Consider the following 27,972-nt stretch of genomic DNA (forward strand, 5'->3'; position numbering starts at 1 on the left):
CCTTTACATTAAAAAAAAAATCTCGATTTTATTTATATTTCTATTTTAATTAATCTATAATATGCAGAGTTTTATACAGATGCTTTCTTTTTTTAAGATTTTTTTTTTTTAAGTAATCTCTGGACCCAGCATGGGGATCCAACCTACAACCCCGAGATCAAGATTCACATGCTCCATCAACTGAGCCAGCCAGACACCCCTATTCAGATGCTTTTATTCAAACATTACATAAGATTAAGACACCAAGTGGTCCAAATCTAAGAATGTTACTGTTTGTTATTTGGGACCCGAGCTAATGGAACTTATGGGAGGATCAGAGGCACCCCCCCCCCGCCCCCCCAAACCCCCTTAGTTCCTCCACTTGTTTCTGTCCTTGAAAACATAACGTAAAGAGAGAATATTGGGAAACATGAAGGGTGGTTGGCAAGATTATGGGGTCCTGTTACTAGGTTTACAGTTTAAATCTGTCTTTTTACTTAACTTGTAAGACTGGTGGGTATCTCTCATGGAAACTCAGAGTGAATATCAACTGGCATTAACAGAAGAAGCTTTATGTTTCAGAGAACTCTCATTTCAAGCCTCTTCCCTTCCTGCTTTGCCCTGAATAATTGCTTGATCTAAGTTAGAAGGCAGGCAGGTGTCATTGTAAAAAGAGAGCTAGAGATATATTAAAATGTCTGTCCTACATGGATTTAAAATAGGAGTGAATTAATCTTTTAACAAGTGAATTCTGAGGGAGAATTGTTATTTTTTTAAAGTTTATTTTTTTTTTTGAGAGAGAGAGCGTGAGCACAAAAGGGGAGGGAGGGTAGAGAGAATCTCAAGCAGGCTTTGCACTATTAGCTCAGAGCCTGATGTGGGGCTTGAACTCATGAATTGTGAGATCATGACCTGAGCTGAAATCAAGAGTTGGATGCTTAACTGATTGAGCTACCTAGGCTCCCTGAGAATTGTTGATTTTTAGTCTCAGGTCTAAAGCAGGTAGACTCATAGGAAACATAAGAGAAAAATAAATCTCTGGGCTTAGGTTGCATGATTTCTTTGTTCTTTTTGGATTTAAAATTTAATGTCAAGGAACACCCTAAATAATTGAAATATTTCGACTTGATAAAGAGTACACAATTTGATTAGGAGAATTACTGTTGTCAAACTGCAGTGGCACAGGTCCAGTAGAAGCCATGTAAGTATTCATAGCATTATATGACTTTCATTAAGTATCTCAGTCACCTGCTGATCACCTAAGATTACTGCCAGCCAAGTTGTATCATAGTTTTGTGTACTTCTAGCAAAATTGCAACCAAACCTTTCTGTGGTGTGTAGAGAGAAAATGTCTGTGTTAGGGGCTAGCAAGTTCAGTATATAAGAGTGTTCAGTGTTCAAATCAAAAAAATTTTTTTAATGTTTATTTTAGAGAGAGAGAGTGCGCGTGCATGTGAGCAAGTGGGGGGAGGGGCAGAGAGAGAGGGAGACACAGAATCTGAAGCAGGCTCCAGGTTCCAAGCTCTCAGTACAGAGCCCAGTGCGGGGCTCGAACTTATGAACTGTGAGATCATGACCTGAGCTGAAGTTAATGCCCAACTGACTAAGCCACCTAGGTGCCCCCAGTCGAATTTTTATTCACTTGGGTATCTTATGAATATATAGAGGATAATCATTTATTTTTGAAAACGTAAATATAATAGTAATATACTAATTAGTTGATTCTTTTGCTGTGGCAACTGTAATGTAAGGTGTTAACAACAGGGAAAACTGGCTAAAAGGTATACAGAAAAGTCTCTGTAACTTTTCTGTGACTCTAAAACTAAAAGTTTACATATATGTGCGTATATGTATATTAAATATATAACTAAAACAATTCCCCAGTTTAAAAATTTTAGTAAAAATAATTCTATTCATAAAACAGTGATTTTGTGTTAAAATACCATGATCATATCAGGTTAAATCTCAAAAACCATTTCTTTCTAGTCTTACTTCTTTTTAATTATCCATAATCTAGAATTAACTAGACTTCTTGATTCTGAATAAATGCAGTTCTCTGCATTCAAACCCATTATAAAAATTAATTCTCATATTTTGTGATTATTTTTAGCTTTGTTGGTAGGGATAATTAGTGCTGTTGTACCTGAAGTATTCTAAAAAATTCAGAGGAGAATGAATTGTAAACACTTTATTATTTAAAAATATAATTACCCTTCCTTATAAATCAGTGTTGTCTTAAGATTCTCCCATTATCCCTTATTTCCAGGACAAAATCATTCTTTCTCAGAGACCCAGAAAACCCCAACCTTAAGTCATTTGGCCGGTTTCACCTACTGCAATTTCTCCTCATGTTTTTTATATTTAAGTCTCTCCTGTGCTTTTCTAACCAAAGGCCTTTGTTGTAATATTCTGGGACTGGAAGCAGTAGCACGTGAAGCCATACACTGGAGGATTCAGTCCCAGTTTGGCTGTGACGATCCTTGTCAGTGTTTGTTAGGGTGTGTACCGGCAGACTGACTAAGGCCAGTAAGGATTGCAGGAGATCGTGTTGGTCATTCTCTTCCAGCCTCATGGTTAGCTTATATAAGTACAAGATGAATTCTCATTTGTGCCTGCCAGACTATTAAAACAGCGTTTTTAACTGGTAAATACTGGTCAGGGTCATTTATTCAACACTAGAATAAGAGCAAACACTCGAAAGAGGGAGAATCAGACCCGTAAGCTGGTGACTATAATAGAGACATCAGGATGGTGTTAAGAGACCCTCACTTGGCTCTATTCTTTCCACATGGATTTGTGACCTAATTGATACTCAGGACAATCCCGATATATTTGGGACCATTTTTTGGTCAAATTTACTGTGTAAATCTCTAAAAGCAGATATGAGAGTAGTGAACGGGCTGGTTATCTGTATGCAACTTGTGTATGGATGGTAATAGTTTTCATTTGATTGCTTTTATAGATATTTCTAAACATTACAATCAGAAAGCTACAATAGAGCATGAACTTCCAACAGCAACACAGAAGCTCATTACAACTAATGACTGTATCCTGTCCTCAGTAGTAGCATTAACAAATGGAGCAGGAAAGGTAAGTTTTCTCTGGTTTATATTGACATTAAATTTAATTCTTAAGTAAGCTCCTTTCTTTTCCTTCCTTAAATGACATAGGAAAATTAATCTGTAAAAGAAGTTTGGAATATCAGACTTTTTTGTAAAATAAAGTTGTCTCCCTTTTCCTTCTCACTGCCCAATATTTAAAGCAATAGGAGAGTGACTGTTTAGCATTCGTGATGAGTAAGTAGATCACTCACAGTTTATTTTTTAGTGAGATATTTGATGATCAGTATACATCTTTGTATATATCAAATGTCTGCTGTATAGAAATTGGGAAATTACATAAAAAGAAAAAAGAACCAATAAAACCTTCATTAATATTTTGGTTTTTTCCTTCCTGGTTTTTTGTTTTTTGATAACACTTGTCCTAATGCTACCTCTGTGGTTTTGTTTCTTAACAAGAACTTTTAAGGTGACTTTGAACATATGTCTTTTCATTGAACCATTAATATTAGATAATAATTATTTGGGTCATTAAGCACTTAATTATTATGATAAACTGGCCAAAATGCATTTTCTCTAAAAATTCTGTCTTGGATATTCTGGCTTCAGCAGCTGTCACATTGTCAGTATGTGTTCATGTGGCTGTCATCAGCACCTTTACTGATTCATATTTCTCTGGGAACTACCCATATATGTGTAACCAAAAGGACTGTATTCAGAACTATCTTAGCCCATTTATTTCTGTGGATGCAACCTAATTTCTCAAGGAAATGTTAATTTCTACCTGTGTTTATATACCATTATTTTTCTGACAGGTTGCCCGTAACAGGAACACATTTTTTTCAGGTAATTAAGTTAACCAGAAGTGATCACCGATCATATTACATATTCAGTGTCCTCTTTCTCATCTTTCCCCGACTCAGACTGGTCTTTGTGACACTTTGCAGTGCTTGGGGCCATAATTAGAGGGTGTTATCTTTGGGTTCTGTCAGCGCACAGATCTGTGCCTCCAGGGTTCCTCAGCCAGAAGACCATCCCAGCTGTACCCTCTTGATTGCTTGCATCTACAGGCATGCTGAAGCTTTCTGAAGATAATTCTGACCTTGATTTAATTAAGAAAACTTCTGGAAGAAGAGAATGTTAGCACTTTAGAGGCGTTTCTGCAGTTTCTAACTTTTATGAAAATTCTGAAATATTAAATACCTTTATATAAGCTAATTTTAGATTTGCTTTACTTGAAACCTTAAAATGTCTCAAGGGAAGGTATCTGATTGTGAAAAATTGTGCAATTTTTATAAGTTTTTTTTTAAAGTTTATTTATTCTGAGAGAGAGAGAGGGAAAGAGAGAGACAGAGGGGGAGGGAGAGAGAGCGATAGAGGATCCCAAGCAGGCCCCGCACTGTCAGTGTAGAGCCCGACGCAGGGCATGAATTAAAAAACCACGAGATCATGACCTGAGCCAAAATCAAGAGTCAGACGCTTAACCAACTGAGCCACCCAGGCACCCCTAAAAATGGTTTTTAACTGAAGTAAGTATCTGAACTAATGTTAGTTGGTGGCAGCTTAATATCTAGCTAATGTGATTTGATTAAACTAAATTTTATGGTATATAATTTTTAAAAGCCCAGTAGGAAAATGTAACATATGCATATTGAAGAACATTTAGAAAATGTACAAATACTAGAAAGAGGAAAGAATGTAAACCTCACCATGTATTGCTATGACCTAAAATGCAAATCCTGGGTATATGATTATCCATGTCATTTACAAGGAATATAAAGCTCAAGACTTTTAGAATCCTTTATTTTCTTGAATACTACCTAGTGTAGAATTTCATTTGACATAGTAAAATACTAATGAAAAATAAAAACTTTCAGACCATTAGTGATTGCTTGCTTACTTTCTGGCCAATTTTTGCCAAGGTGTAGGATACTTTGTTCCATAAGTCACTTCTTATTTATCAAAATAGGATATTCTTTAATGTATGCAGCACTTTAATTTTTTTGGCTAATAACCTTCTCAGACATTTTTATTTATATCACCATTTCATACAACACTATAAATTCAAAGTCATGGCTCAGTCATGGGTCTTTGTGCCTGCTTACACAGATTTAGTCTTTATTATATTTGTAGATCATAAATTGAGGTTTACAGAATTAAATTTAAGTAGAGTTATCATATTCAAGATGCTGTGTCCTGTCTCATGTTGGAATTGGAAACATTCAAAGTTAAAATACAAATGGAATATATAAATCCAAACATGCATATTTTGAGACTAGTGGCAGAAATTAATGAGGTAAATGGCCCATGAACATCATCCCCAGAATAAACCCGAATTCAGTCTTGGTTTTCAGAAAGAATAGAAATTGTCGAGGTTAAGACATGTCAGAAGTCTGGTCTCAATCTTTATACTGGTATTGTCTTTCTATTACAAATCATTGGCCTAGGAATTCTTCCCAAGTAAATAAATGTGGGCTTTTGGCAGGTGTTGAAATTTCATTTCCATGCCGGCACCTTTAACTTTGCTTCGAAAACTATTAGGTCTATATTTTAGATACATGATTGGAAAACAAAATCTATTTTCTTGTCACACTTGATTTAGATTGCATCTTTCTTCAACAACAATGTGGACTACTTCATTGCTTCTCTGAGCTACGGGCCTAAGGCAGCGAGTGGCTTCATTAGTCCTCTTTCAGCTGAGTGCATGCTGCAATACAAGAAAAAAGCTGCCGCCTATATGAAGGCTCTGAGAAAGGTTTGTGAGCTCCTGTTAAATTAACCTCAGAGGAAAAATCAGGAATCATTCCAGAGAAGGGCAAGAGTTTTTCCACATTTCGTTTTGTTTAGATTTTACACAGTTGGGGGCACAGGTGGTTGGTGAGTATTGGGGGAGGTCTTTGGGGAGGAGAAGGTGACAGAGACCCAAACCTCAATTAATGTGTGATCTATGCATAGACCATGTTGAACTCATGTCCCCAAGTGTCTAGAATGAGGCAGCCAGGCAGCCAATAAATATCAAACTTCAGAAATCTCAAACTTGTAGAAATAGAAAAAAATTGAAATACATTTATAATTTTTTCCTGAATATAAGAATACAAGGTCATTGCAAGCAGAAATCAGAAGGTGTAACAGTGCATGAAGAAGAAAATTACGCACCAATTCCCACCCCCCAGAGGTAGCTACCCTTAATTTTGTTGGAGTATATCTGTACCCAAAAAACTTTAGTGCATGTGTGTACACATGCACACAAGGAAACACATACATGTATGTGCTATAAAAAGCAAAGTGTATCTGGATACATACCCTTTTATTTCATTTTACTTTTTTATTTCAATTTTTTATTTAAATTCTAGTTAGGATATATGGTAAAATTGGTTTCAGGTGTAGAATTTAGTGATTCATCACTTAAATTTAACACCCAGTGCTCATCACAAGTGCCCTCCTTAATACCCATCACCCAATTAGCCCATCCCCTGCCTACCTCCCCTCATCACTTCTCAGCTCTCTGTAGTTGAAGAGTCTCTTATAGTTTGCCTCCCTCTCTCTCTCTCTCTTTTTTCCCCCTTCTCCTATGTTCATCTGTTTTGTTTCTTAAATTTCACATATGAGTGAAATCATATGGTATTTGTCTTTCTCTCACTGGCTTATTTTGCTTAGCAGAATACATTCTTGCTCAATCTGCATTGTTGGAATGGCAAGATTTCATTCTTTTTGATGGCTGATAGTCCATTGACATACACTGTTTTAGAATATTATTTTTGTGGATATAAAAATTGTGATTTTTAATACATCAAATAATACTTTCTATAAATATAAATTGTTATCATTTTAATACCTCTATAGTATTAAATCTATAGTATTTCATTCTGTGTGTGATAATTTAATTAACTAATCCATTGCTCATGGATATTTAGGTTGTTTCCTATTTTTCACTGTTATATGCGGAGAAACAGTAGATATTCTTGCACATGCAACTCTAACTTTGTGCATTTTTTACCTTTTTCCTCCTTATTTTTTTTTTACTTTTAGGTACAAATAATGCCTAAACATGTTCTTATATTACATTAGAACATTACATGTATAGTCCCTAATTCCACTCTCTCTCCAGAGGTCACTATAGCTATCAGTTTGGTGTATAACCTTCCAGAATCTTGGAGCATTTATGCATCTGTATAAACTTATAGACAATATACAATGTATAGAATTTTCTTTCTTTTTTCAACTGAAATGCTTGTTTCATTGTGCAACTTGATTTTTTTCTTTTTTTTTAACTTTTTAAGTTTTATTTATTTATTTTAAATGTTTTATTTATTTTGAGAAAGAGTGTGAGTGGGGGAGGGACAGAGAGAGAGAGAGAGAGAGGGAGAGAGAGAATCCCAAGCAGGCTATGTGCTGTTAGAGCAGAGCCCATTGTGGGGCTCACTCTCACAAACTGAACCGTGAGATCCATGACCTGAGTTGAAAGCAAGAGTTGGACACTTAACCAACTGAGCCACCCAGGTGCCTTGATTTTTTTCATTTAAAGTGTCTTAGATGTGCCTGACTGGCTCAGTTTGAAGCGTGGGAGACTCTTGATCTCAGGGTCATGAGTCTGAGCCCCATATTGTGTATACAGATTATTTTAAAAAATTAATTAATTAAAAAAATGTTTTGTTAGGTGTATAGAATTGTCGAATCACCATATTGTACATCTGAAACTAACATTGATCTTCAACTATGTATTTAAAAAAATATTTTTTAATGTTTTATTTATTTTTGAGAAAGAGAGAGCGTGCACAAGCAAGTGGGGGGAGGCGCAGAGGGAGAGGGAGACCCAGAATCAGAAGTAGGCTCCAGGCTCTGAGCTGTCAGCACAGAGCCCGATGCAGGGCTCGAACTCAAAACTGTGAGATCATGACCTGAGCCGAAGTCGGATGCTTAACCGACTGAGCCACCCAGGCGCCTGCATCAACTATACTTTAAAAAAATGAAGAAACAAAGAAAAATTAAAAACAAATAAAATGTTTTAGAGACCTGTCTGTATCATTACATATGGTGGCTACTATATTCCTTTTAAATACAGCATAGAATCTTACAATATGTATGTTTTGTGGCTCATTTAGATATTCCTTATTGGTGGGCATTTAGATTCATTCCAGTTTTTTACTGTTACAATAATACTGTAAGTGATAGCTTTGTAAATGCCTCCTTGGGCACATGTGTGGAATATTGAGTAGCGGAATGTTCTGAATCATGTGGCTTGCACATTTTGCATTTTAATATGTGTTGCAAATTGTCCTTAAGAGTAGCTGTACTGTTTTATGTTTCTAGCATTGTATAAGGCTACCAATCTCTCTTTGTGTAATTATTTTAATTATGTTTTTAAGATTAATTTCCCAAAATGGAATTGCTGGTTCAAAGTCTGTGAATCTTTGAAATTTTGACACATTTTTCCAGACTACACTTCAGGAAGATTGTCTATTTATAGTTTACCAGAAGTATAAATTTAACCCATAAATTTAATATTAATTAGACAAGAAGCTTCTTATTATTTTAATTTGCATTCCTTTGCTTATTGAAGTGGTATGTCTTTTCATAAAGTTATTGTTTGTATTTATTCTGTCAATTCTCTGTTCATCGTTGATCTATTTTTAGATAAATGTTCCTAATTAGGGTTGAAAGAGCTCCCTATATAGTAAGAACTTTAATCCTGTGCCTGTGTTAGAAGTATTTTTTCTCCAGTTTGCTGTAGTATTTTTTCAAAATAGAAGTTTTAATTTTTATATCTTTAAACCAATCTTTTTCTTTATGGTGGTGATTCTTGGCCAGGGGTACTTTTCAAGATTACAGAAATGATCACCTACATTTTCTTCCATTACTTTCATGGTCTAAATTTTTAGATTGAATTCTTTAATCCATCTTGGAGTCATTCTGATAGAGGTATGAAAAAGGGATCTAAATAGTTATTTTTCTAGATTATTACCTGGTTATCCTTGTGGCTTTTATCCAGTCTGTCCTTTCTCTATTGACTTAAAAAAAAAACAAACAAACCCAGCATTTATCACATAATATGTTTTTGTGTATGCTTGTGTCTGTTTCTAGATATTCTGTCCTCTTCCTTTATCTGTCTATTCATGTGTTTGTTTTGGAAAGTTTTATTGGGGGGTTTAATTGACATAAAAAAACTGCATATATTTCAAGTATACAATTTGATAGGTTTTGACATGTTTACACCCTTAAAAGCACAGTCAAGACAATGCCCCTTAGTGATCTTTATTTCTGCCTCTCTGACAATCTGCTTTAAAAAAAAAAAAATTGAGATGTCATTGACATACAATATTATATTAGTTACAGGTGTACAACATAGTGATTCAACACTTATATACATTACAGAGTGATCACCAAGATAAGTGTAGCTACCATCTGTCACCATACAAAGTTGTTACTTACTATTTATATTCCTATGCTGTGCATACTGTCCTGTATCTTATTTATTTTATAACTGGAAGTTTGTATCTTTTAATCCCCTTTCTCTATTTTGCCCATGCTCTCACCCCCCCCCCCCCCCAATCTGGCAACCACCTGATTGATCTCTGTATCTGAGTCTGTTTCTGTTTTTTTGTTTTTTTGTTTTTTCTTTAATTTGTTTTGTTTTGTAGATTTCACATAGAAGTGAAATCATATGGTATTTGGTACAGGTACATATGCTTTTAGTTAGTGTAGATTATAACTGGAATGACAAGTCCCTCTTTATTATTTTTCTTTAAAAAAGGTCCCTGTGACATCGTTAAAAGGAAATAGTGAATGTTGGCATATGTCTGAATTTATTGTTGAACCCCGTTTAACATTCTTTCTGTGTACATAGGATTCGGGAATGATATGATCTTTTCCTTTAATTCTTCTGCTGCCTTTTCCATAGCCCCTCTTGGAGTCTGTGCCTTACGAAGAAGCTCTGGCAAACCGCCGGGTCCTTCTCAGCTCTACTGAAAGTCGAGAAGGCCTTGCACAACAGGTATGGTGCCTCATGCTACTTGTTAAAGGAGCATAAATGTTAAATCCCCTGGAGAAGGCTTTTAACACAGAACAATATAAAAGACTTTATAAGTGAACATGTAAAATTAATTGTTTAACATGTGCTAAAACGCACCATAAGCATAATTCATTGAAGAACATTTGTTGATACTCTATTTTTATTTTATTTTTTTTAATGTTTTTATTTATTTTTGAGACAGAGAGAGACAGAGCAGGAGCAGGGGAGGGGCGGAGAGAGAGGGAGACACAGAATCCGAAGCAGACTTCAGGCTCTGAGCTGTCAGCACTGAGCCACCCAGGCGCCCCTGTTGATACTCTAAATAAGTCATCTTGATTCAGTTGGTGTTATAATTGCCACTCAGGTAATATCAACACACTTTGGCCATGGTGATTCTTTCTTTCTCTAGGCACTAGATTTAAAAGTCTGAACTAATAAGGCAAAAAAGGGGGAGGAGCTTGAGACTCCATGAGTTATTTATTTCTTAAATGATCAAGAACAAAAAATTTCCAATATTCTGTTAGTTGGTCAATTGAATTTGGGGGCTAGGTGGAGGTGGGAGGGAAGTTGGTACACACTGACACTGGTTTAGCTTTTGTCAGAGACGTACTTCAACAGCAGGCTTGCTTTAAGTTTTGGAAATACTTACTTTAAAGAGAGTGCAAATAGATTATTCACCTGACACTTCCTTTTGTCTGCTGGCACATATCACTTATCTTTTTGACATTAAATGTTCTAGGATGTTGGAAGTAAACATTTAATCCAGAGTAATTCCTAAAAAACAAAATTCTTGGGACAAAAATAAAATGTGGAATACTTTAAAAGTTGATTTTCAATTTCAATTTTCTTTTTACTTTATGTAAGGAAAGTAAGGCTTAAAGAAATTAAGCAGCTTTTACCCAAGGTAGCTAGTAAGTGGGAGAACTGTCTGGTTTCAGAGCTATTGCAGCACTGCCCCCCCCCTCCCCAATTGACCAGCTGTAGGCTAGTCTGATAAGCACTCTGGGTGTGACTTCCTGTCTCTCTGAAAAGAGTGAGTCTAAGATCTGCCTTCCAGGGCCTTGTAAGGATTAACTGAGCCAATGGGAGGCAGTGTGATATAGTGAAAAGAATCAGACTTGTGAGCCAGACACATGGGATCCAAATCCTGGCTCTGCCATTTGCTAGCTTAGCAGGTGGTTCAGCTGCTGGGAGCTTTAGTTCTCCTCTTTGGGAAATGAGAATTGAAGGACTGTGAGGCTTCAATGGGATCCTGGCAGGAAAGTACCATGAACAGTGTCTGCTGCATGGTAATTGCTCAACCATGATAGCCGGTAAAGCATTTGGAATTCACTGTAAGATTGTTTTTATTTTCATGTAATTCTCAAGCTTTCATTTGCCCTGAGAATTAATATATTTAGACTTCTTGTTGAATGGAGTATAACATAATTTAAAAAATATATACAAATTATTAATGTATAGTTAATCCTTGAACAACAAGGGGGCTGGGGCATTGATCCCCTCGCACAGTTGAAAATTCGTGTAAACTTTTGACTCCCCCAAAACTTAATTGCTAATAACCTATTGTTGACTGGAAGCCTTACTGATAACATAAATATCCGATGTACACATATTTTGTGTATTTTATGTATCATATACTGTATTCTTACAATAAAGTAAGCTAGAGAAAAGATGTTATTAAAATCATAAGGAAGAGAAAATACTTTTACAATATTGTACGTATTTATTGAAAAAAATCCACATTATAAGTGGATCCATGTAGTTCAAACCCATGTTGTGCAAGGGCCAACTGTGTATCCCACTGAATTTTCACAAGCAAACATACTGATGTAACTAGCATCTCGGTAAAAATTTTTAAAAAGAACACTTCTGTATGTAAAGTATTCCTTTAAGAAAAAAAATACTAGGAGTTCAGCAGCCTTCCTCATGCCCCTTTCCCGCCTTCCTCCTTGCCCCCAAAGAAAACCATCATCTTGTGTTCTAACACAATAGATTAGTGAAAAGTTCAGTAAATGAAACTTTTCATTCATTGAGATTATATAATATATATTCTTTCAGGTCTGCCTTCTCTCATTCAACATTATATTTGTAATATTCATCCGTGTTATGTGTAATTGTAATCTGTCCATTTTCATTATTGTTTAGTATTCTACTGGGTGAATATGCATTATTCTTTTTTATTGCCTATGAATATTTGGGTAGTTTCAGGTGTTTGGCTATCATAGTGCTATTGTGAACATCCTTACGTATGTCTTCTGGTAAATGTGCATCGTGTTACATACATAGAATTGTTGGGTCATATAGGATATGATGTCTTCAGCTTTAAAGATCCAGCCAAACAGTTTTTCAAACTGTTTGTCCCAAATTCCAGTCCTGCTAGCACTATCTGGTAGTTCCAGTTGCTCCGCAAACATGCCCACCTTTGTGTTTTCTTCTTTTTTTTTAAATTGTTTAAATGTTTTATTTATTTTTGAAAGAGAGAGAGACAGAGTATGAGCAGGGGAGGGGCAGAGAGAGAGGGAGACACAGAATCCGAAGCAGGCTCCAGGCTCTGAGCTGTCAGCACAGAGCCCAACACAGGGCTCGAACCCACGAGCTGTGAGATCATGACCTGAGCTGAAGTCGGACACTTAACCGATTGAGCCACCCAGGTGCCCCTGTATTTTCTGTCCTTTAATTTTAGTCATTTGGGTGGTTTCAAATTGCTTTGCTTTGATCATAGTGACATTGAATACCTTCTTTTTTATGTTTTTAGTCTTGTTCAGTGCCTATTCAAGTCTTTCCCCCCCTTATTTTTCTATTGGGTTGTCTTTTTCTTACTAATTTGTAGAAGTTCTTTATATATTCTACATGTTAGTCTTCTGTTGGATACATGCTTTGCGGATGTCTTCCATTTTGTGACTTTCCTTTTCACTCTCTTAATGATATCTTTTTTTTTTTTTAATTTTTTTATTGTTTATTATTTTTGAGAGAGAGAGAGAGAGAGAGAGACTGAGAGCAAGCAGGGGAGGGGCAGAGAGAGAGAGGGAGACAGAACTAGAAGCAGACTCCAAGCTCTGAGCGCTCAGGACAGAGCCCGACGCAGGGCTCGAACTCACAGACCACAAGATCATGACCTGATCTGTAGTCGGCCACCCAACCAACTGAGCCACCCAGGTGCCCTGATGATATCTTTTGATGAGTAAAGATTTTTCATTTTTTTAAAAAATTTTTTTTTAATGTTTATTTATTTTTGAGACAGAGAGAGACAGAGCATGAACGGGGGAGGGTCAGAGAGAGGGAGACACAGAATCCGAAACAGGCTCCAGGCTCTGAGCTGTCAGCACAGAGCCTGACGCGGGGCTCGAACTCACGGACCGCGAGATCATGACCTGAGCCAAAGTCGGCCGCTTAACCGACTGAGCCACCCAGGCGCCCCAAGAGTTTTAATTTTACTGTCATCCAGTTTTTCAGTTTCTGGTTGTGCTTTGTGAATCTTGTTTAACAATATTTCCTTTTCTCTGTGTAACGTTCAGGCTTTTTAAATTTTATTTCTGGGAGGCAGTTTGGGTTGATGTGCTGTGAAGCCTGTCTTTAGCCACTAAGTTTTGTCTGCATCATCCTCTAAGGTGCAGAACTCTATTGCTTTTCAAGGTTCAGCAGAGTCTGGAAAAGATTTCTAAACTGGAGCAGGAAAAAGAGCATTGGATGTTGGAAGCACAGTTAGCCAAAATCAAGCTGGAGAAAGAAAACCAGCGAATTGCAGATAAGCTGAAGAGTACAAGCATCGGGCAGGGGGTTGGGCCAGCCCAGGAAAATCCCACTGGGGTGAATGCAGGGGGCCAGGAAGAAGCCTCAACCAAGGCTGTGCTGGAGCCTATTCACAGCACCAGTCTGGTAAGTGTCTCCTCCTCCTCCTCCTCTTCCACTCCTCCTCCCCCCTCCCCCTCCCCTCCCCCTCCTTCTTCTTCTTTAACGATAATTGGTAAGGCCTTAACCTAGTGTTTGCTGTTAACCATCTAAATTACATGTCAGTGTAAAACAGGTATTATCCATGTGTTCTAGAAAAAGCAAGGGGTAGTCAGGATGGGTCCTTGAAAAAGCTATTTCATTAAATTTCCTTTGATTTTCCATGACACTTCCCCATGGTAAAGGCTGTATTCCTGGAAAAGATCAAGTAAGTCAAATTTAAGGTGATTCTGTTTTTCTATAGGTTATGTTTCTGACCAAGGGCTTGAATGTCTAACTTTCCATAGAAATGACCCCAAATACCATTAAAAATTTTTTTTAAATGTTTATTTATTTACTAGAGAGAGGGGGGGGGCGGGAAACACAGCATGCAAAACAGGCTTCAGGCTCTGAGCTGTCAGTGCAGAGCCCTATGCGGGGCTCAAACTCACAAACCGTGAAATCGTTACCTGAGCGAAGTCAAGACGCTTAACTGACTGAGCCACCCAGGCACCCCACAAATACCATTTTAAACCAGTTTATGGTTCTTAGACAGTATAAAGCTTTACAACATATATGTAATACAGAAACTCATCAGGTTATATTCCATAAGACAGTATACTGCCAAGTTATCTTACAACCTTATATTTCTTGCCTTATATTTAACTGCAGTGATTCAGAAGGTGAAGAAACATCTGTCTATATTGGAGCTATTAATTACTTCAGGTAACTTCAAAGTTATGTCAAGAAAAGAAAAGAAAAATTTTCTAATTATAATATTCTGCCCACTGTAAGAAAAAGTTAGAAAATCTAGGAAAGGAGAAATCAGAGGGGGGAAAAACCCTTATAATTAGAAATATGGCTTATTAGGTACATTTTTACAAGCCTTTCTTGAAGATCTTGAGGTGAGCCATGGTGCTTTCGTGAGACCTGTCCTAAGCACTTGATTTTACCCTTCCTGTAGCTCACTGATGCAATGGATGAGCAAGGCATGGTCCTTCTTAGATTTACCTCACATCTGATTCAGGGTATCCCTGATAGTAAAGCATACAAACCAGCTTTTATTTTCAAGATGTATATAGGCTCCATTTCATTTTAACATTGTCAGAAACTCAGTTTATTATTATTTTTCCTAGATGTGATACTGGTATTATGATTATTTAGGAGAATATCTTAATTTTTGGAGATAAACACCAAAGTACTTAGGTAAGGTATCCTAGTATATGCAATTTACTTTCAGATTGTTCAGAAAAAAAATACATATATGTATATATGTATACATATATATACATATATATATCTGTATACACACACACACACAGGTAAATAAAACAAATGTAGCAAAATGTTAATTATTAAATGTAGATGGTGGATATACAGACATTTCTTAAACTTTTTATCCCCAACTTCCTGTGTGTTTGAAAATTTTCGTAGTAAAATATGGGGAGCAAAAAAGGATTAAAATTTTTAGAAAAGCAAAAACACATAAAACCACACTTCTCAGAGTTGTGACTTGCGTGGACACCATGCTCACAGGATGATCCTGTAGAGTGACCCTCTGATCACAGGTCTGAATCCCAGACATGAGTCCTGCACATTGCCTCTGACTAGGAGAAGCTGACTGCCTAGAGGGTACATTCAACACACATAGCTGAATGTTGACATCTGTTCAGGGACCACCTGGGAAAGCACCTCCCCCCCCACTCATCTTTGGATTTCCCTTCAGAGTCTGTCTCATTGATCCGGTCACACGGTTCTCCCTCTTGGTCTGATTTCTTGTTTCTCTCCTGTCTCTTTCTCTCCTATACCTGTTCCTTTGCTCGTCTCACACTTGCACTAAGCAGTAGAGTTGGTGGTGGAGGGAGTAACTGTTGGACCAGACTAGACCAGGAAGAGTGCTGATACAACAGTAGTGATTGTAGTGATCATGGGCCGGCCACAGTGCTGAGGACTTTTAGTATGTTATCTCAGTCAGTCCTCATACAGATCCTATGAGATTGTACATACTATCATGTCTCTGTTTTGTAAATGAGACTGGGGGGCAGAGAGGTGAAATAACTCAGCTGAAGTCATACACTTGGTAAGTGATGGAACTAGGATGGAACCCAAGGTATCTGGGACCATGGCCTTGTGATCTGATTGGTGTCAGAAAACAGATCAGCTGACATCAATTCATCTGTTTACTGCTTGCCTTTCTGAAGTGCTGGGAGTTGGCAACACTGGTGTATTTGAGTCATTAATGTCGGTTGCTGAAAATTGAGGACTGTCTTTTTATTTGATTCTTCCATATGTAAGTGAGAAGGACTTCCCAGGGATGTGGGAAACGTTTAGTACTGAGCACTCTTGGGGCATGAGTGATGACAACTTTATTTGTGCTTGAGATTGGAAGTCAGTGTTATTTTAAGTAGTCTGTCCAGTTAGCATCTCTGTACATGGCCTTGATTTCTTTGGTTCGCAGATTTCTGTCCGCATCTCGCAAGGGTCTCTTTCCTCCCACCCACCTTATAAGGTGTTATCAGAATAATTTTCCTAGAGTATATTACTGATTATGCACTCTCTCGCTTTAGACTTCTGGTAGCTCTGTTATCTATAGAATATAATCCACTCATTTGTTTAGCATTCAAGGTGTGTGGATACCTTTTCCAGACTACCTGTCTAGCCCTGTCTTCTACATTTCCTCGTACAAAGCCAAATTGAGCTCTTCCCTGATAATGTTCTTGGCATTTTTGCTTCCCTCTCTTTGTTCAAGCTATTCCTTTTGATATCTGTGTATCCATTACCCCCATCATCTCAATACTCACATACTTTTGCCTTTCAACTCCTCTTTCCTTCTCCTTGACTTTCTTGAATTCACAATTCTGCCCATGATTTTAGGTACACTTGAGGTGCCACATTTTCCATGCACCCTAGTTGTGGGTGTTGTCTCTGATGGTCAGGATTAGAGAACCAAGACGTGACTGGCCTCCTTTCATTTTTCACAGTCAGTTTTTGTGGCTTTCACTCTAATGGAATACAATCATGGATAGACATTTGTGGAGCACTGTGGGGTCACAGAGAAAGCTGCTGGAGGGCGCGGGGAGGATGCCGCAGAAGAGATAATATGGATGGGCTTCAGAAGTGAATAGGAGTCCAAGGCACGAGGAGAATATTTCAGGCCAGGGACAGGGTCTCAGCACGTAACTCTCCTTCCTCCTGTGCATGGCGATTCTTGCCAAAACCAGCCTGGAGACCACAGGGATATGAGAGTGATGGTGTTTTGCCTTCCTTGACATTTCTCCTTTTCAGCCTTTCTTTTTATCCCCTTGTCTTTCCCCACCTACCCCTAGTGAACTTCACTGACTAAGCATGCAGCTCTGTGTGTCCTTTCTGTCATGTTCCTTTTGGGTGTAAGGAGCAAGTCTGTGCCCATTTTAAAGTTAATTGATTGACTAAGGAAGCTCATCTTACAAGTCCTCAGAAGATTACTTTGGTTTAAGCACCTTGGGGCTGAAAAAGTTACATCAGAAAGAAACTTACTATTTCTAACTCTGTGGCAGTTTGGTAGTTGAATGCATATTATTTGTCATTAAAATACCTAATAGGGTAATTTGAGCATTCAGCCACCTATCAGTTCATTGTAATCAAAGATGTCAGTAACCTCAAGAAAGAAAAGGCACAGAATAATACAAATTTCTGCTTCTTGCTGGAATTAAAGAGCATTCATAGAATTTTAAGTATATATATTTTATGTATAAGGAGAATACATGTACATTGTAGATAATTTAAAACTACAGAAAATTAAAGAAGAAAAAAGTTGACATTCTCTTGAATACTCAAGCAACTACTGTTAACATTTTTCCTGCAAAATTTCATGCCTGGTTGATACTGTGCTATATAACATTTCAAATCTTTTAAGGTAATGTGAACACATAAATATTTATCCTATTATTAGAACTCTGTATAAACTTAGTTGTTGATTGCATAGTATTCTATATAGAATATACCTTAGTTAACCTATGATTGGACACTGGTTATAATTTGTGCTATTTTAAGTAGCATCTCCTTTTGTGCATAAGGTTCTTTCTGCATCTCAGATGATGTCTTCAGGATACAGTCTCAGGGTTAGAACTATTAGGTCAAAAGACATGAATGTTTTCAAGTTTCTTGACCTTTATTGCCAAATTATTTTTTAAAAGGGCCATATCAGTTTATACTCATTAGCATCATATGAGAACATGTTGAAATTATGTATGTTGATTTTTTTCCTTCCATTTATCTACTACCATTCCTCTGTGGGTCTGTGTACATTCTCAAACCGTAACCAGGGAGTCACTGGATAAGGGTGGGGAGGCAGAGTATAGATGCATGCTCGTAGTTTCTCTTGCCAAATGTAGTCATATTTGAATATATAAAATTAAATGATTGGCATGTTACCATAAACAGCTTTTAACTAAAAGAGAAAGACTAATTGCTACTCCTGCTTCAGTGAGTAGAAAATTATGGTTCTATTAAAAAAAAAAAAGTAGTATAAAAGATTCTTTTACAGCTAGGTGGGCATGACATTCACTTGCATACACTCTGTTGATACGCTGTTCACTGTTCAGAGTAATACTCTGGAGGAAATTATTTAGAATCTGTGAAAACTGTTTATTGGTGTGATCTGTGGGTATCAGAATCCACTGAAACTGAGTTTCCAAGTTTCCTTAAGTTATTGTGCCCAAGCACATGCATTTCCACTTTGAACAATAAGCTGAAATCAGTATTCATGACTATCTGCTTTTGAAATCTTAATCCACAAAAGCAACCTGGCAGTACTTTAATGTGTCTGAAATTACATTTTCTTTTTCATTAATTTAAACCTGAAATTAGTATTTATTAATGTCATAACATTGTATCAAAAGTGTATTTCTTCTTTCTCCTTTTGAACTTTCAGCAGAATGTTTGTTATTTGTATTTTCTGTTTGGAATGTTTAGTTATTATGGTCACCATAAAACTGTCTTTACCCCTCCTTGGCTACTGTTTTGGAAATAGGCCCAGAAATGATGAGTCAAAGCTCTTCTCCCTCTCTCTCTTCCCAGGCAATTTGTTGGGTTTCAGTGAAATGACTACAGCATTTTGATAGAGGAAATAGTGATGATCATTATCCATTACTACCTCATGATGGAAATAGTGAACACAGTTAGCTCTCTGTAGGTACAGCTTCCTTGTAGTAAAAGACCATACAGGGTGATGATCTAGGACTGCACTCCCAGTGCACTTAAAAACAGTGTGAACTGAGAAGCGAAAATATAACAACTGTTTCAACTATTGTATTTGAAGTGAAAACCATCTGTTCTAAAGATTTTTTCCCCTTATATTCTAGATTGGGATTTTAACCAGGACATCTGACAATGAGGTAATGTGTGCTTAGCGTCATGTTTGTTGGTAAATATTTGACTGTATGTTTGTTCACAAAGTCCAGCAAAAGTCAGCTTTCTCTAATTGTTTTCTGACCATTCTAGAAATTGTGGAGCCAGTGTTTTTCTCCTCCATCCATGGATCCATGTTGCTTTTCTTTCTGGTTCTATTTTAACTGTCACCAACAAATTGCAGCCTGTTTTTGTAATTGTCTCGTTGAACGACTTGGCTTGGCAGTTTGACAAGGTGTGGTGCAAGCTTGGCCATCAGTTCGCTGGCATCCTGAAGGAGGCTGGACGTGTTAGCCCTCCTAGTGGGCAGGCTGGGGAGAGGGCTTTTCAGGGTCTTGACCAACAGTGTAGTGTGCTTGCCAGTTCTTTCCAGCCCTCAAGGGAGTGAACCCAGATTTGGCTTTTGAGTTTTGAAATATTGTAAAGTGTAACTTTATAAATAACCATTCAAGGAACACCGAAGTTATTTAGCTTTCTACTCAGTATGGCAAGCTGGTAAATATAGTTCAAGTAGGTTGGTAAATTCGATTTCCCTATTGGCCTTTTACTTTAGGTAATCTTGAACTTTTCTCTGTGTTTTTAAACTTAAAACTCAATAACATACCATTGCTAGAGTAACTAGAGGAAATACTGGTGTGGGACAAGGCCCATAAACTGTTCAGAATAGAAATGGTTTCTTTGGTTAGTGTGTTTAAGAACATTAGAGCTGTCTTAAGATAATTTGAGGGGAAAAAAGAATTTCAGATTTTAGGGGTTCCAACAATGCTCCCTTTCCCCTGCCTTCTTCTGGTTGGAGAGGATGTAGGTGTCAGACAGGTCTGTGGCTTCTCAAGGCTGGATGGAGGGACATGACTCCAGAGGTAGTGGGCCTCCCAGTACTTCACTTATGCTCTGTTCTTTTGAAGCCATGACCTTATTGTGAGATAGGCAGGAATGCAGAATAAGAGGTATTTAGAATACACATTTACCTGGCTTGTCTGAAGTTTCTTTGAGGGGTAGAAAAACTATGATTCCCTATCCGATTTAAAATGAAAGTGTACAAAATGTTGTCCTTTTCTTTTTTCTTTTGGAGTGATGGTAATCTTTTCTGGAACTGCTTCATCTCACTGGCATTTATTTAGTTAGTTATGTGTGCTCTGTTCAGGTTCCAGATGTGGAGTCGCGTGAAGACTTAATTAAAAATCACTACATGGCAAGGATAGTGGAGCTGACATCTCAACTGCAGCTGGCCGACAGCAAGTCAGTGCATTTTTATGCCGAGGTGAGTGGAGACTTAATTAGATTTGGGGGCTTTTTCCTCACCCTGTCAGCAATTAGGTCATTGTCCTGGTCTCCTCCTATTCATTCGAAGAGAGAAGTTCGTGTCTATGCATCCGTGTGAAGTTGGTTGGAGTTCATATTGGTCAGGCTGCATCCAACCCCACATCCTCATTTCAGTAAATAGGGACTGATTTGTCATTTCCAAATTACCGAAAGACAGTTGAGAGACTTATCAGTCACCTTTCCTATGGTCACATAACATGTTTGGGGCATTATTGCTAGAGATTACTTGTTTTAGAGAATTATAGGCAGGTAGACGTTCACAAGTCAAGGAATTTTATGCAAAGAAATTTTAAAAAATATGACTGGTTCTTTTTTTCCTAAGTGACAAGTTGTAGAAACGAGTTCCTATAAATGATAAAATGAATAAGTGATAAAATCCTATAAATGATAAAATGTGACCTTTTTAAACCTTTGATATATAATCTTTTTGTTTCATTTTCTTCTTCCCTAACCAAATAACTCATTTTCTTAGGAGAATTAGAAAAACCCTATGCAAGATACTCAATAACATCCTACACCAGTTCATTAATTAGAAGGGAGAGAATGAAGCAAGAAAGTGCAGCGATAGAATGGATGTCGCTCAACCTATAAGAATACCTGTAAGGTCTCTCACTTAAAACTTTACATTAAAGGTCAGTTTTAGATGTCAGACAGAGAATTATAATGCTTTAAGTTGTTAAAGAAATTGAGGGGCGCCCGGGTGGTTCAGTCGGGTAAGCGTCCGACCATTGCTCTCAGCTCAGGTCTGGATCTCAGGGTCTTCAAGCCCCACATTGGGTTCCACTCTGGGTGTGAAGCCTACTTAAAAAAATAAATAAATTGTTAAAGAAATTGGGAAAGAAAAGACAACACCCAGTACTGGGACCTGACTTTGTGATTTTCTACTGTACTACGGAGACAGAGGGGTTGATAGGAAGCCAGTTGCTAGATGTGGAGAGGGACTTTGCTTCTTTTTTTCTTGCTGAAAGAAATGATGTGCCTAGGTCCATGCTGTTCACAAACCACCATTCTACACCTCTTTGATCAGTTAATAAGAGTGACTGCTTGTTGGGCTGTAGAAAATGGGGAGCACAGCGAACTGGCTGACCTACGCTGGTGCTGCTGTGGTGCCGAGCTTCTGAGGCCATGCAACCGTGTCCTTGTTTGGATCCCTAACTGCCTTTGGAGTTAGTGTCCCAGACTGGATTGTCGTCTTTGTGAGGACCCGTGACTTGCAAATCTCTCCCTCTTTTTCAGGTTTGGTGCCGAGCACATAGTAGATGTTTGGTTAATAAATGGTGGTTGATTTGGTGGAATTCTCTTGTGAGGAATGAAATGAGTAGCTGGGGAGTGTTGGCTGTTTCATTTCCAAGAGATTTGCTTATCTTGGGAAATGTTTTCAGCACAATGTGATAACAACAATTTTTACATTGTCCTAGTTTTTCCTCGTCTGTAAACAGGAAGTGGTGAGCCCTCCGTATGACTTTACTGGAATGGTTAGTCTGAGTGATGTTGACACAGATTCAGATGTGTCTCAACAGATCCTCCTTGTCAGTCTCTCGGCCTTATCAGAAAGTTTAGTGATCCTTTGATGGCACACTGTCTTTAAACAATAGTGAGAAACAGAATTTTTCTTTTTTCTTCTTGATGAGCTCTGTCTCTGGATAGCCCAGCTTTGGTAGAACCCCAGAGAAAGCAGCTGGGATCTTCAGATTCCTACACTGACTTCATATTCCCTGTAGATTGAGCCTAATCTGTAGCCTGGGACTGTAAAGCTTTTATTGTTCCTGTAATGTGGTCTCTATAACAGAGGACTTAAAACACGAGAAAATTGCCTTAGGATTCATATTGCAAAGTCAGATGCCATTGATAACTTTTTTTAAAACATATTTATTTATTTATTTATTTTTAATTTTATTTTTAATTTTTTAAAATTTACACCCAAATTCGTTAGCATATAATGCAACAATGATTTCAGGAGTAGATTCCTTAGTGCCCCTTACCCATTTAGCCCATCCCCCCTCCCACAACCCCTTCAGTAACCCTCAGTTTGTTCTCCATATTTATGAGTCTCTTCTGTTTTGTCCCCCTCCCTGTTTTTATATTATTTTTGTTTCCCTTCCCTTATGTTGATCTCTTTTGTCTCTTAAAGTCCTCATATGAGTGAAGTCATATGATTTTTATCTTTCTCTGACTGACTAATCATTGATAACTTTTGAAATAACCACTTTTGTTCTCATCCAGTTTGAGTATAAATGAATCCTGGGTAAATGTAAAAAACTTCTTAAGGGGCGCCTGGCTGGCTCAGTTACTAGAGCATGGGACTCTTGATCTTGGGGTTGTGAGTTCAAGCCCCATATTGGGTATAGAGATTACTTAAAAATAAATTTTTAGGGGTACCTGGGTGACTCAGTTGGTTAAGTGTCTGACTCTTGATTTCAGCTCAGGTCATGATCTCATGGGTGATGAGATCAAGCACCCCTACTCCCCTCCTGTCTGGCTCTGTGCTGACAGCATGGAGCCTGCTTGGGATTTTCTCTCTCCTTCTCTGTGTGCCCCTCCCCTGCTCATATGCATGCATGCACCCTCTGTCTCTCTTCCCCTAAATAAATAAATAAACATTTAAAAATAAATAAATTCTTAAACAACAAAAAACCCCCAACTTCTTAAGTTTTTGTAACCACTGGTTGTCAGGCTAGAGCTAGGAAAACCTTGGTGAGCTTGGGTTAGTAGATGTTTTTGCTTATTAAAGTGGTGAGAGGGACCACATCTTTCTGTGTCCTTCAGTGTGTGGTACAGGCCTAAAGTGAATTTGGTTTGGGGGAAATGCCCCCTGAGATAATGGGATGTTTTCTAATTTAACAGTGCCGAGCACTCTCTAAGAGACTGGCCTTGGCCGAAAAGTCTAAAGAGGCACTGACGGAAGAGATGAAAGTAGCTGGTCAGAACATCAGCAGACTTCAGGTGAGTTCAGAAGTGTTACCTACACAGTGTTAATACGGTTTTCACTGAAAGTTCTTGGGCAGCAAAGTCAGCGTTTCCTTTCAAAAGTAGTGGCATTTGACCTCTAGACATGCATTTTTCTAACCGCTTTAGTTCTAACTCATTTTAAAGTAACTTATGTCAGGCAGAAAGTTGTGTATTGCTTCTTTCTCTGACTTGATTTTCTTTTGAATAGCTTTATAGTCAGCATTTCCTTAAATGATACTTATGTACCCCCAGTCCTCCCTCCCCATTCCCCGTGCTAATCTCCGTCGTGACAGGCTGAACACTTGCTCTGTTCACATGACTCTGATTCTTCTCTTTACCATTTCATAAAACTGACCTGAACTGAAAGGTGGGGCTGCAGAATATTCCTCCTTCCTCACTGGTCTGTTTTAAAAGCCTTGTTTCCAGAAAGCCTCTGTTAAATATAAACGTGATATAGGTAGAGAAAAAACACATTAGCACAGCAACACCCGCCCCCTCCTAATTTCAGATTAGTTAATTAGATTAGCTAGGAGCACAGGATTAGATTTTAAGGGGCTGGAGCAAGCAGAGAGATGGGAAGACAAAGGTGCTTCCTCCAAGGAGGGTCCTGCCCTGAGGGCTGAGGGCCTTGAGGCTTGGGGAAAACCTGAGGAGAGTTGGAAAGACAATGTAGCCCTCTTGTTCTTTGTCACAATTTTATACCTGAGGTAGAAGGAAAGTCTTTTTGCAAAGAAATTCAAAACCTGTTTTGAAGGCTGAAAAGAAGAAAAACTTTTCCCCCATTTGTTTTAATTTTGTTAAGGCCTGTGGCTTGTCCTTTATGTTAATTGATCAGATAGGTCATCTTGATAGGTTGCTTTTCTCAAATTTCTTTCATAAATTAAAAAAGCTTTGAGGTGGGTGACTAGGGGGGTTTTGATTTGTCCTTTTTCCCTCTGTTCCTTTGCCATTTAGGATGAGCTGACAACTACCAAGAGGAGTTATGAGGATCAGTTAAGTATGATGAGTGACCACCTGTGCAGCATGAACGAGACATTATCTAAACAGAGAGAAGAGATTGACACACTGAAGATGTCCAGTAAGGTAGGGAAGGGGAAGGAGGAGGTCTCTCACATACAGTATTTCATATGTAATATGAAGTATTTCATTGCTATGCATTTCAGGAGCAAAGGTTAAGAGATTTAAAGTGTTTAAATAATTATTCTTCACACAATTTGTCCTGTTATCCAAAAGTAAAATTCAGTTTCTTTGACTGAATTATAAGTTGAGAGGAGGTCTGACCTCTAAGGCCTCTAAGGCCTTTAATAACACCGTGTCCTTTGATTTTGGGCATTTTTGGGATTCTTCTACTGTTTTATCATTTAGGGGGACTTTTTAGGCAGGTTATGATATGAATTTTTTTTTTTTTTTTTTTTTTTTTTAGTGTTTATTATTTTGAGAGAGAGAGAGAGCACGTGCATGGGGGCGGGACAGAGAGAGAGAAAGAGAGAGAGCGCAGGGCAGAGAGAGGAGGACAGAGGATCTGAAGTGGGCTCTGAGCTGACAGCAGAGAGCCCGATATGGGCTTGAACCTGTGAATTGTGAGATTATGACCTGAGCCAAAGTCAGAAGTTTAACCGACTGAGCCACCCATGAAACTAAAATGGTGCTGTTGGAGAGTGACCTTCTTTAGCAGATTTATTTTTATACACATCCATAAAGCTAGGTATGCCTTGTCCTTTTGCAAAATTTTCTTTTGCTTTTGTTTCCATAAAGCCACTGCTTGTCCAGTCTTGAGATCAACAGATATTAGTACTATCCTTGCATTAAAGTGTATATCTACATATCATGTCTCTATTGTTGTCACATAATGTATATATTCTTTTACCATGAAAAGACAGGCTTTAGGAAGCCTCTCAGATAGTTAGCATGTTTTGTAACTCAGACAATACTGTACCACTGCCAGGTGGGATTTACTGTCTCTAACCTGTGCTCTTTGAAATCTGCTGCTGCCTCTTATTGACCTAGCAGCCATTCCTTCTATGTGCTGCTAGCACTGGGGAGGAAATAGAAATGAACAAACTGTAGCTTTATTTAACATCGGCTAGTGATGGTGAAGGCAGCATTCTGCTCAGTTGGTGTCTCCTTGGGAAATATATCCTGTTAGTGCATTGGCATCTGCATTATATAATACCATTTCTCGGTGTAGCCTCATGATACTGATTGGCCCCTGGCCGCTTTGGAGAAAGCAAGAGAATGTGATACTTTTCTGGGACATCTTGTGATGATGGTAACCAGACAGTGTGAGTTTGATTGTGGTTCTCCAGTTACTTTTGCTTCAGGAAACGAGCTCGGAGGTGATGGGTGGGGGTTGGTCCTTAAGTAATGCCTCCCCGTAACTCTTTTGGCCTCTTTCTTGGTGTTACAGGAGGGCAACAGCTAGCTCACAGGTTATATTCCTGGTAATGGTAGAAAGCACATACCTTAGTATGAGTATTATGAGAAAGCCTGTTTTAGCTCCTAACATTTGGAAAGAAGTGGCAGACTTCAGGGTGCAGAAGACATTTGTTCTGAATTGAAAGGGATGAATGTTGACTACAGCAAAGTTCATTGTCCCGAAGGTAACTGTATTGCGGCTACTTTAGCAGTTAGGGAATTTTCAAGTCCTCTCTGAACTTTTTAATCTAGTCCTTAAAATACGTCCTTAGTGAAATGCTGAGCTTGAGATCCTTCCTCACGTTGTAGTTTATTTTGCTAACCTTTTTTTGATCATTCTGTGATCCACCCCCACCCGCCGTTTATTAGTAATTACGGTTGCTGTAGAATCATCTTACAGCTGAGTTGACAGGGTCTCCATTGGATACCAAGTAAACATCTTGGAACCATTTTGTTTGCTATCATCTTGTTATAAATGTTTGTGTTCTGCAGGCATTTCCCACATACATGACAAAAATATATTTGTAAGTAATGGTTAAGTAGAGGAATTTAGTTAGAATGTATTCCTAAAAAGTGAGCTTCTCCAGAAAGAAGTTCATAAAACTGGAAAGTCCAAATCGCCGTATGTGAGGAGATGGGGAATAAGGTAAGACATCTGCCCCTGAGTTTTCAGTCAGTATCTGAGCTTCCTTTTTCAGATGATCATTTCCACTGGGGCGTTAGTTGGCACATACTCAAAATTAGCATCTATTAAGACCTTTAAAAGGTATTTATTAAGCAACAAGGAAACATGTTTAGGCTAAGAACATGTTTAGGCTGAAATCATAAACTTCCTTGTCTTTGGATCAAAATGAATTTTTGAGGTTTGGTAAATCCAAGATAGCTCTGTTTTCTTTCTTTATTGCCGATTCTTAGCCCTCAGGCAGATAGGCGTTGTGGAGATAGCTAGTGGGGGAGTTAAAAGTGATCAACTGCTTTTTGATTACTGAATAAAAGTTAGCAATGCAGGGTTACCAGCTGTACTCTGTCTTGGAAGCTAAAGTTTTCCACAGTGAACTACGGCCTTCCAGAGAGCTTGGCCTGTAAACTCTGGGTTACTTTTCTAGAAGTCTGTGTTCTTATTGTTGATATTTTTCTTTGCACAGGGAAATTCTAAAAAGAACAAGAGCCGATAGTTTACACATAGATGGTTGGCGACTTCCTTCCAAAGCTGCTACTTTTGCGTGGAGCTGCAGGACCCAGACCGCTTGTCCAGTGTCCAGTGCCCAGTGCTGGCCACCTTCAGGGAGCTGGGCTGCTTTTGGACCTAGTAAACTAGTCAGTGTTGTAAATGGCCTTGAAACATTTAAAGTATATTTGTAACCAGTAATGCAAATACAGAATTTGATGTTGACAGTACAATGGACAACAATACATGTATCATGGATATCGTAGGTTTCCTTATGCTGTTTTTACTGTGCACTTTTTAAAATTAGGTTTTAATTTCAGTATGTAAGAACAACAAATATTTTGTATATTTTCAAACTCAATTATATGGTAATTGATTTGGTATCTATGGAATAGATATATGTTTCTGGATAAAATGCTTAAATTGTCAAACTGTCGTTCCTTCTTGCTATAATTGAAAGCAGTCTCCAGATTCTTTTTGAAGACTTATTCGTATTTTTTCTCTCTCTCTCTCTCTCAGAGGGAGTGGGTCTTGCAAACTTCAGATCTTGTGGGTTTAATATCATTGTCTTACTATCACAGTTCTTCAGTACCTTCTCTGTGTTGGAATAATAGCTTAAGGAAATTGATGTCAATAAATTCGTACTTATGTCAAACTTTCAGGCTATGAAAATTTGATGAAGGAAACCAAAACCTATGAAAGTATGTCTTACAAAATGTACAGAATCCCGACTTAGATATAACCTTTCTAATTCT

The 27,972-nt window shown here is 37.9% G+C and overlaps 1 protein-coding gene across 2 annotated transcripts in view; it reads left to right on the top strand.

Moving 5' to 3' along the window:
- The window catches only part of PPP1R21 (protein phosphatase 1 regulatory subunit 21), a 63,272-nt gene extending 35,400 nt beyond the window's left edge, over window positions 1–27,872 (top strand). For both annotated transcript variants that reach the window (XM_019416141.2, XM_019416225.2), the window contains 9 exons: window positions 2,942–3,069; window positions 5,641–5,793; window positions 9,937–10,029; window positions 13,681–13,923; window positions 19,317–19,349; window positions 20,507–20,623; window positions 23,530–23,628; window positions 24,589–24,717; window positions 27,195–27,872. In XM_019416141.2, the coding sequence (XP_019271686.1) occupies window positions 2,942–3,069; window positions 5,641–5,793; window positions 9,937–10,029; window positions 13,681–13,923; window positions 19,317–19,349; window positions 20,507–20,623; window positions 23,530–23,628; window positions 24,589–24,717; window positions 27,195–27,224 (1,025 nt within the window). In that variant the 3' untranslated portion in view covers window positions 27,225–27,872. The remainder of the gene's footprint in view (window positions 1–2,941; window positions 3,070–5,640; window positions 5,794–9,936; window positions 10,030–13,680; window positions 13,924–19,316; window positions 19,350–20,506; window positions 20,624–23,529; window positions 23,629–24,588; window positions 24,718–27,194) is intronic.
- The last annotated feature ends 100 nt before the right edge of the window (window positions 27,873–27,972 follow it).

Source organism: Panthera pardus, unplaced genomic scaffold (assembly GCF_024362965.1).
Source record: "Panthera pardus isolate Hobbes unplaced genomic scaffold, ASM2436296v1 HiC_scaffold_25, whole genome shotgun sequence".
Classification (NCBI taxonomy): Eukaryota; Metazoa; Chordata; class Mammalia; order Carnivora; family Felidae; genus Panthera; species Panthera pardus.